At 41.4% G+C, this 10,325-nt stretch overlaps 1 protein-coding gene across 2 annotated transcripts; it reads right to left on the bottom strand.

Moving 5' to 3' along the window:
• Positions 1 to 185: 185 nt before the first annotated feature.
• LOC310930132 (tetraspanin-2-like) lies at positions 186 to 10,076 on the bottom strand. 2 transcript variants are annotated; one of them, XM_083893058.1, is made up of 9 exons: positions 9,959 to 10,076; positions 7,042 to 7,144; positions 2,785 to 2,882; positions 2,451 to 2,525; positions 2,267 to 2,359; positions 2,030 to 2,101; positions 1,793 to 1,876; positions 1,645 to 1,713; positions 186 to 894 (listed from the first exon to the last, which is right to left on the bottom strand). In XM_083893058.1, the coding sequence occupies exons 1-8, from the start codon at positions 10,025 to 10,027 to the stop codon at positions 1,648 to 1,650; spliced, it is 660 nt and encodes a 219-aa protein (XP_083749184.1). In that variant the 5' UTR covers positions 10,028 to 10,076; the 3' UTR covers positions 186 to 894; positions 1,645 to 1,647. The 2 variants fall into 2 exon arrangements, with proteins under 2 accessions (XP_083749184.1, XP_083749185.1); XM_083893059.1 differs by having other exon boundaries at positions 186 to 769.
• Between the last annotated feature and the right edge of the window lie 249 nt (positions 10,077 to 10,325).

Here is a 10,325-nt window from a genome sequence, read left to right as displayed (position 1 = left end):
GCTGCGCTAACCCATGTGTGTGTGTGTGTGAAAATTTGCATCCCAGAGCTGCGCTGCTCTGCAAAGCCATATGTGTGGGAGAAACGTCAAAGGCAGGAGACAGAAAACAGCCAAACACATCAGTAAAAGCACCCACGTTTGTTTTTTTATTATTATTATTATGTTAAACAGTATGACATAAGCAATGTTACTCTAAAATTCACATCTTATTGGCACACCAACAAGATTCAAATCCACACAAAATGCAAACTAAGCTCACCGTTACAGTTCACGCGTGATCTAGAGGAGCTTGGGAGGAGGTGTTAACTCATTACCTTTTACTTTAAGTTGAAAATGTACAGTTTATCATCAGACCTCCCTAACCCTTTGGGTTGATATCATATCTAAACTTCCACTATTGTGCTTCAAAGTAGCAATACTTTAGATTGGTGACAGGGAGCAAGCACAGTTTTTATGTACAGGGCACGCAAAGGGAGACAAATAGTTCAGTAGCTGGAGGCTCGTACGTGTGACTAAATAGGCACAAAATGGAAAGTCAATCTGCAAAGGTTGTCCTCAAAACATTTAAGCACACAGAGTTTGAAGACGTGCGGCCTTCACGTTACATAGAGATGCATACAGAAGAGGGCACAGAATAAATAAAGTTAAGAGCAGGAGTCCATATTTACAGCAAATACTCCTCAGTCACAACATTCCTGTGTCAAAGAAGGCCTTGTGTATCATGGTGTGGCTGCAGTGCAGCAGCGCCTGGCAGTGGAACAAAAGGATGCTATAACCAGGGAATGTCACAGAGTCGTGCCAAAAGTGGAGCATGTGTTATGGAAAAAGAACGGAGAGAAACAAATCAGCATTTCAGTGCTGGTGGAGTCAAGAAGGTGTGCCGATGACGATCCGCTGTGGTAAATTACAACAATGAAGGCGATTATCTGGGGCCCTGAGTTAAGAGGGCGTCACCCCAAAAATGACTGAGTGTATTAGTCCACAGCTACAGCAATCCTGTGACCACGTGACTGCTGTCGAAAGATTTGTAATTTTGTGTCGACACACAAACCATGAAACGTTGACGTCTGATTCAGGAAGTCAAGACACGAGAGAGGGTATAAATTAGATAGGACAAGGGGATTGTTGGGATACGTTCAGATTACCAGATTACCAGGGATTTTTCAGGGCTGTGTGGACACAGAAAATCTGATTTTCTGATCAGATATGTGTCACTTCAGCGTGTGGTCGTACATCAGATATACCATATGTGGTTATGTCAGAATACATGCTGCGTTTTCCCACTACACCACAGAAGCACTGCAAAAATCCAATGTTGTGATAGCTTCCATTCTTCGAGGATTTCCTCTTTAGGGGGGTGGGTCAAAAAATGGACGCCGTCATATCTGACGATGCAAGACACTTGTATTCATGAATGTGAACCATCAAATCTGATCTGAAATGAATGAGATTTGATTGTACCTAGTAATCTGAAGGTAGCTTCTGAACTTTTGCTTTCAATTCAGGGGTGGGGGGGGGGGTTCAGTCTGGTTGACACCCCTCTGATTGGTTGATTATGATTCTTGATGTAGTCTGGTTTATGGGCTTTAAGGTGTGCGTGTGTGTGTGTGTGGTGGGGGGGGAGGAGGTTAGCGGTCAACTCACCAGCTATATAACCTCCCTGCTGTTCCTGATGGCACAACACAACACCATACTGAAGATCATTCCTATGACCTGAAATCACACACCGTGGAAAAACCAGTAAGCTCATCACTTCATTTCTGTGACACACATGTTTTTGTCAGACTCTCACCATGACGCCCGCGATCCCAATCCCGGTGTATCCAATGATATGCAGCTTTTCATTGAGGAAGTCTGTTATTGCAGAGAGGCAGTCCTGCAGAAGGAACCGAAAAACATTCACACGCATTATTGTAGATACCACAGAACGCAGCAATCCTGCTGACTGAGTCTGAGTGCTACATTGTAAAGGGGGGCCTATACTGCCACCATGTGGGCCTAAGGTGTTACAGAAACTATAAGGGTTTACCTGGGTTTCCGGTGGGAAGTCTGCACACATGTCATTGGACACGTCTGATGTGGAACCTCCACAGCAGTTCAGCTGTAAGTGAATAAAAGAGTTTGTTTACCTCCCCTGAAAAATGCTTTTTGAGATATCAAGTTCAAAGAATGGCACGGAAGGACAAACAAATGGAAAATATAACATATATATAAAACTGCTGTGTATGATGCAGGTTACTGAACATCACGTCCACATTTCACTCACGGTTCTGTGGTAAATGTCTGCGATGGTAGAGTTGCTGGAACTGGTCACGTCGGCAATGGAGCTGCTATAAAACTTCTGCACCTCCTCAACAATCTGTGAGTGAGAAAAGACAATAATGGATCGATTACAGTACATGTGGCTTTGAACACACGATATCATCTGATAAAGTTCAACCACTCTGTACCTGCTCCTTGTTCAAGAATCCAAACACGCCAGCGGCAATCTCTGCACCAAAGATAATGACGAGGCAAGCGAAGAACTGCAGAACAGAACATTTTTCATGAGCGTGGCTTTATTAGAAATAAGAGATGGTTTCATTTACTGATCAATGAGGCAAGATGTATTTCCATAAACGAATATTGCACATTCTTGTTGCATACAAGTTGACATTGATTAAATACTGTTGGTTGTACTGACAAATAACTGGAAATAACAGTCAAAGAATGCTCAACTTCCCTGAAACTATTTAATTATTCTTATATGATGGTTACAAAATACAGCTATGAATTCAAACTCACCGATGCAAGAAGACACTGGGACTCACGCACAGCCCCGAAGCAACCGAAGAACCCAACAATCATCATCAGGCCTCCTGCACCAAGTAGGATGTACACGGCTGAAAAAGAGGGAAAGACAATAATCTAATGACTGCAGTTCACAGTTTCAACTAAAGATGGCAGTATAACCCAACCGCCTTCACCTTCCATGAAGCTCGGTTCATCAAAGGACTGTTGTTGTGTTTGAGTACCAGAAGACGTGTAGGTCGAAAACTCCATAGTAGCCTAAAGCCTTATGAATTTCCTCCCACGCTTTATCCGCGTCTCACTCTCTGTATACATTTAATGATATACAGACTTCCAAGGCCATACATTACATATAATATAACATATAAAAGGGGAAATTCACTTTTGTTTTTTTAATTAATGTTTTGTTTGAAGATTTCTTTGAGGTTGAATCGTTTATTTTGATTCCAGAGGTTAGCTAGCTTAGCTAGGTTAGCTAGATTGACTTCTGTCAAGCTTATTAAAAAAGACTCTTTAGACTTTGTTCAGTTTATTATGTTGATGTGTCATTTTAAACTTATTGTAATAACGACTGATAAAATAAAGGCAACTTAACTAAAAGGCACTAATAAAACAAAAATAAATACATTCATTGTGTCCTTTAATTGCAATACATTGACCCTGGTTGTGTTGAAATATGCTTTATAAATAAATAGATTTCATCTGAAATGTTATTTCAGTTGTGCCCCCATTAGATACATGAGAGCAGTTATGTGTGTTGAGTGAGTCCAACAGCTGATACCACTGAACAACTGTGTTTAGCAGCTTTTTTTTCTATAAGTCTATAAGACTTCCAGATTACTCATCTGATAAATTAGTTTTCTAAAGATGGAAAACAAATACAATCTGTGTGGGTGGAAAAAAAATACAAGGCAAATACAATTGTTGTGGGTTCGATCGCTGCAGAATTAGACCTCACATCCTCTTATCCTCCGTGTGCCTCAATGGCGTCACCTCGGTCTGCTTCCCCTGCTCCCAGTCCTCACTACAGAGCCCTTTAGACTGTAACTAAACACTGGCCCTGTCCCTGAGGTCCGTGCTAAGGGCCTAATCAGTGACACAGACATCAACCACTGCAGCATTTTTAATTAATCCACATGGGAGAATGCAAGCTGTTGTTTTTGCTGCTGTTGAACAAAAGAGGAGGTAAAAGACGCTGAAGGGAAATGGAGGAAAGGGATGCACTGCTCCAAGTCTGGGTGTCTGGCGTAAAGAGAGGAAAATATAATGGGCCGTGACAGCTGAGACTGTGCGCACACAGTGGCTGGTGATGTTTTCCATCACTTTAATATCACTTCCTCCTAGTAAAAAAAAAACACACTGATATCTAGCAGACGACTGCCAAGTGCACTTCTCTACTTTGTAAAGCTGCTTGTTAATAACGGCCGGCCCATGTATGTGTGTCCACGTCTCTTATTCTCACCGTCTCCATTTTGCGCATACTGCCTTTAATGTACTGGAGGAAACACAGGGCAACAAAGGTGACAGGATGGAAAGTGAATCACCATTAGGGAATGCTGCCTCTTGGTCTTTGTTATGGCATCGGTCTGTTTAGTGTCCCTGCTAAAGCTGCATGGTAACAGCAGCGATCTGCCATTCTGCTCAGGATAATGTTTATTTTTGTTGCTCAGGCTCCTCCGTAAAAAACATCGATCGCCCTCAGGATCGATCACATACATACAGTTCTGTATGTAGATAAACAGATCAGCTGTAGTCGATCATCTCCTGCACTCTGTTGTTGCCAAGAATACACATTGTTATCATTCTGCCTCTGTTTGGTCTTCGCACACACATAGAGGATGTAATCAGATTATTTGTAATATGCTGCTAACATGCAATACTATCAGACCCGACTGAGGGAGTATTTGTGTGTATACAGCACAATTTCATGGGCGCTTCTTTGTCTTTTCAGTCACACTCTTGTGGCATGTCGTCACACCCTGCGTGAGATGATGAAGATAATAGTGATGATAATTATTGTCATTAAGCTTTGAAATGCTCCTGCTCTATCTTTCTCTATCTGAGTTTTTCCTAACTAGATGTGAGGGTCTAAGTGTGTCACCTACTGTCTAAACTATAAAGCCCTTCCAGGTTGTGTTTGCGATGTTGAGCTATACAAAAGTGTCATGTGTCACTATATTTAAGATACGATATTATCATATTTATCAACAAAATATTGACTTTTTTATGCTAATCCACCAAATGTTTAATGTTGTAATATCACTATACAAAATATCGTGATATTTCACTGTATCCATTTTCCCCACATCCCGAGTCCACTGCTATTCTGAGAGACCCTAAACACTGCTATTCTGAGAGAGTGTAGAAGCAATCAGTAATGTGCAAAATCATTTTTAATTTGTTCAAAGGTGCCATATGTAAGAATGTGGCCAAAAAACGGTTACTACATTCAAATTCAAAATACAGAGGTCTTTTAGGATTCGTTTTCTGACGTAACTGGCAACCTGTGGTTGCTCGGCAGCTGAGACTCTATTGACTGCAATGATTGGTAGATGGCGGTAGGTGGCGCCACATGCCAAAACATGATTTGCAAAAATATTTTTTTAAATGCAAATATTTTGGCTGTACTGTTGTTGTTGGTGAGTTCAGTATGTTATACGAATATTATTCTTGAGTCTCTAGGAGGATTTTATGGCCAGTTTCTTTAGATTTCTTTTTTATTTTTAGCAGACAAAAGACACATTTACGTGTGACCGCTATTTAATTTTGGTCAAAACATACAGTTATAGCGTGAGTCTATGTTTTATATTGAAATACATCTTTGAAGCATGTTTCACACCTGATCAATATTCAAGGCAGTTAACATCACATCAATATATAATACGCAATTATTGTTGTTTTATTGCTATATTCAAGCACAGGGTAGTTGATATTTGCATGTAAACTGAAAAGTATCTCACATTATAATTTACATAAAGAGATAACAGTGAGAACATGAGTTAATGCTCTTGTACTGTACAGTGAGTGTTCAGTTGTGTCTTGCACGGTGCTTTTTCTTTTTCCCACTGCATGATAGCATGATAGTTGCTGAAGGTAGACAGAGTCCTGTCAGAGTCCTGTCAGAGTCTTGTCAACCTGTCACTCATGTCCTGAGTGAAGCAGCCACTTCCATGAAAGCTCAGCAGAGAGATGAAGTCGTCAAATAACACCATTTTAGGTCACGGTCTAAATAGAAGTAAGTCCAGTAACAAGAATAGGCCTCATTATAATTATCTACTCCTACACAGAGTGACAGAGCCACACACACACACACACACACACACACAGAGACACACAGGGAGCGAGAGAGAGAAGCGTCTATTGTATTGAGTCCAGCTACACTAGTACGCACTGAGGAGTGTTTGTCCTGTTGACTGTATATGTTTTAATCATCCACTGTGTTGTAGAATCTCTGTGAGACGTTGAGCACAAAAGTGGCTTCAATATATTTCAGCAAAACTTCATTAATCAGCTCGAAGTGCATTTGTCACCATTTGTTGCTGATCGATGGATCAGCATAACTCCGGTGGATCGGCTGCGTACATAAATACATTAACCAGTCTCTCCACAACCCAGGAAAACCAGAGCACTAACAGTAATGGTGCATTTGATGCTTTTTGCCTGAAATGTCCCAAGATTTGAAAGGGAAAACACTTTCCTCTTTAACGGGGCCGTGTGATTGAGTAGCCTTGTAGTACTCAAGCACTTGGGCCTTATGACGTTGAAATATGGTTATATTAAAGGTGCATTATGTAATAAATCCAAAGCAACTGGCCATAAAATCCTCCTAATATGTCACAGAGACTCAGGAATAATGTTCATATAACATATTGAACTCACCAACAACAACAGCACAGCCAAAATATTTGCATCAAAAGAAATATTTTGCAGACTGCAAATCATGTTTATGTTTTGAAATCATGTTTTGGCATGTGGCGCCACCTACCGCCGTCTACCAATCATTGCAGTCAGTAGAGTCTCAGCTGCCGAGCAACCACGGGTTGCCAGTTACGTCAGAAAACGAAACCTAAAAGACCTTGGTATTTTGAATTTGAATGTAGTAACCGTTTTTGGCCACATTCTTACATATGGCACCTTTAATGCTATAACCACAGGTCCGTGTGTTTTTTTTCACTTACTCAGTCAAAGATAAGTAACGTAACTAAATGAGGAGTGGCGTGTGATTGGACAGCTGCAGAAATCGTGACATACCTATAAAGAAGGTGTCGGGGGCGCCGTCGTCTGTCAGGAGCTCCACTATTTCTGGGTCAAACCTGAGCCAAAGTCCCACAGCCAGCACCAACAAGCCTGACAGCTGAGGGATGATAAAAACAATACTCATGTCATCATCACAATAGCAGTGCAACGTTCCCACGTTTGGGCTTAAGATTCGATCGCCTCGCAGTTAAACTGAGGTTCATGTGTTTTTGTTTTTCGACTCTTCGGTTAATTGAGATTCTGCAGGCATCGCTCTCATCTTTGTCTCATCAGTAAAGTGGTCACTGGTACTCAATGGCTGTTTTTTTTTTTTCCTTCTCCAGTTCATTCTTAGCAAACCAGTAATGGTAATGAGTGACTAATGGTTTTTCAAAGAAAAAAGAAGAAAAAAAGGAAAGAAAATCCATTATCTTCAGGCTTCTTCAGACTCTCAAACAGAACTGAATATGTGTTTTAATAACACCATGTAATAATCCTGTTTTTCATGCATCTACTAAGATTAAATATAGATCAACATTTACATTTAAAGAAATATTTATGTGAAAATGCTTCTTGATCAGCTCGATATCACAGATCTATCAGTCTCAGGCTTTTTGACAGAAAAATGTAGGAGAAACTTCTGTTAACGCGTCACCCAATCAGGAGCTAGAACTCCACAAAGAGGCGGACCTCTCTGCTCATTAGGGTTTGGCTGTTTGTCAGTGAATAAATGATCCCAGTTCCCCTTTGTTTATCTGCTCGGGTCTAAGGAGGGAGATATCTGCTGTCAGGAAAAACGACATTGAGAGAATAAAAGGCTGAAAACTGAACAGAACACTTTGTATGGCCCATCCAAGTATCATGACTGAAGCTCGTACCAGCAGTCCATCTCCCATGGTGCATTTCAGCCACAGGCTGTGCCAGCCTCACAGTGCCTGAGTGATGTAATTCACACTGGCATTGGCTGCTTGTTTGGCTTTGAACCCCAACATGACAGCGTACTGTATGGACCCAGCTGAGCTGTGCAACCACAACAGCTCTGCTTTCAGTCCCAAAATTGTTGCAGACAAAGACGCCACTGTCCGATTGGGTGACACAAGCGATCATCTAACGGAGCGCAAATGAGTCAGTGCAGCCACTTAAATCCGCGCATACTGTATCATTTTGCAATAATCCTTCATTTCAGTCTGCATTTGGATCTCATTGGATTCTTGTAAATGTGATTCTGTGGGAAGAAATCTAAAAAAAACACAACTACTGTTTAATGTCCACAGCATCCATGTTCATGTTGGAACAGAAGCTTTTTTGTTTAAGTGAATTCGTTTTTAAGGCTGAACGATTTTGAATAATCATCTAATTGCGATATGATTCGCGATATCCGAGAGAATGGTGATTTTTTTTTTTTACTTTATTTCATTTGAAAAACAATTTTAAAGTACTATTGTCTGATATGTGTGCATATCTGTAAGAAACAAACATGTTCTCTTCAGTCTGTAGAGTAAGAGTATGTGTGTCGCGCCTCCTGCCATTTGAAAATTGCAGTACACAGGTAGAACCTTTTTATAAAGGTTCCACCTGGAACCATTATGGAGGGTTCCACCAAGAACCATTTTTAAACCCTTTATTCCGGAAAGGGGTTTTAAAGGGTTTTCTGGATCAAAATGGTACTTACTGGAACCATTAGTGTTACCAAGAACTCTTGAAAAACCGTTTCTTCAGGAAAGGATTTTGCAGAAGCAAATGGTCCCAAGTAGAACCTCAGCCCTTGTAGAAGAACCCTTTTGGAACCCTTATTTCTAAGAGGGTAGGCCGTATTGCGATTTCGATATCATTTCGATTAATTGTTCAATCCTATTAATGTTAGACGAAAAGCCACTGCAAACTATGTACAGTACACAATGGACTAATGTTCCAAAAGAAATGTCTGTCGTTACCAAAACAGTGAACATTCAAAAGTGAAAACTCTCAAATCACATCATTATAAATAATAATAATAATAATAATGTCCTGGAATTAATAGAAAGATGCAGGCTCCTCCTTGTGGCGCTTCAAAAATAAACCACTAGGACTGTACGGTGGCAGGCTATACTCAGCTTTCCCAACTCACTCACAGGACAATTGTAATGACTCCCCCCATTCATGAGGATCCTAAAATTCATCACAATGAACATATAGTAGGAGCGTTGTATCGTGATGCCTGATAACATCGTGGTGTGTGTTTGTGTGTGTGTTTATGTCCCCGGGGAGCCCACAGTGGATAAGTCACAGCACAACGCCAAAAATCATGAGAGAGCATCTGAACAGTGGGTGTGTTGGAAAAGTCACAGCACACTGCAGCTCTGTCTGTACTGTCTGTCAGTGTGAACACAGCACATGAATCATATCACTGTTGTTACACTGACTGATGGGCTCTTTATTATCACTGGTGGATGGATGTGTTTAATGGGGCCTCCAGGAAATGAAGATAACTGATTTATTTACAATGAGAAAGAGGGAGAGGGTCATGCAACAGCATCTTGGACCATTTTAATGTTTATCTTTCTAGTATGTTGTATTGTTTTACAGTTCAAGTGTAATTACCATGTAAGGTAAACAGACTGTGCATAGTCTTTATTTATGTTCTTTATAATAATATTTCACCACATAATGCCAATAAATAATCGCCCTTTGAATTGAATTACATTGAGAGGAGACCACACTGATATCAGCACCACTCCCCTGTTCTCCGGTGAATAAAGAAACCAGGTCAAATTATCCCAAAAGCCATAACGACAGCGACAGTGTTGGGCTGCAGTGTGCAGAACATTTCACACACACACACACACACACACACACACACACACACACACAACACTCACTCACACCACGTTTCCACACGCACAGAACAATAAACATCACAAATGTGATCAAGTTGCGTGCACGGGGGACTTACCCAGAAGATGAAGTTGAAAACGAAGAGCAGATATTTCACGCATTTCATCCCTCCCTGCACTTTGCCCATGATGTCTCCTGCTGTGACGCTCGCTGCTGGATCTTTTGGTGTTTTTTTTCCCCGCTGAAGCTGAAGCCGGCGCTGAACGCTCTCCTATGTTGCAAGTCCTCGCTTCCTCCACTTGAAGATCAAACACCATGCAACGATGGAGACCGACAACAACATCCACACACACATGCACACGCACACACACACACGCGTGCGCGCCAAGACCAGCTCACAGGGCTGCGCGCACACGTCGCCTGGCGTCTCGACGTTGCCCCGCCCATCTGCGTGCGCGCGCGCTGAGGTGATTAGGGTGGGTGTT

The sequence above is a fragment of the Microchirus variegatus genome (genome assembly GCF_963457635.1).
Source record: "Microchirus variegatus genome assembly, chromosome: 7".
Taxonomy (NCBI): Eukaryota; Metazoa; Chordata; class Actinopteri; order Pleuronectiformes; family Soleidae; genus Microchirus; species Microchirus variegatus.
The sequence above is the reverse complement of the archived record's forward strand: the minus strand, read 5'-3'. Positions and strand labels throughout refer to the sequence as shown.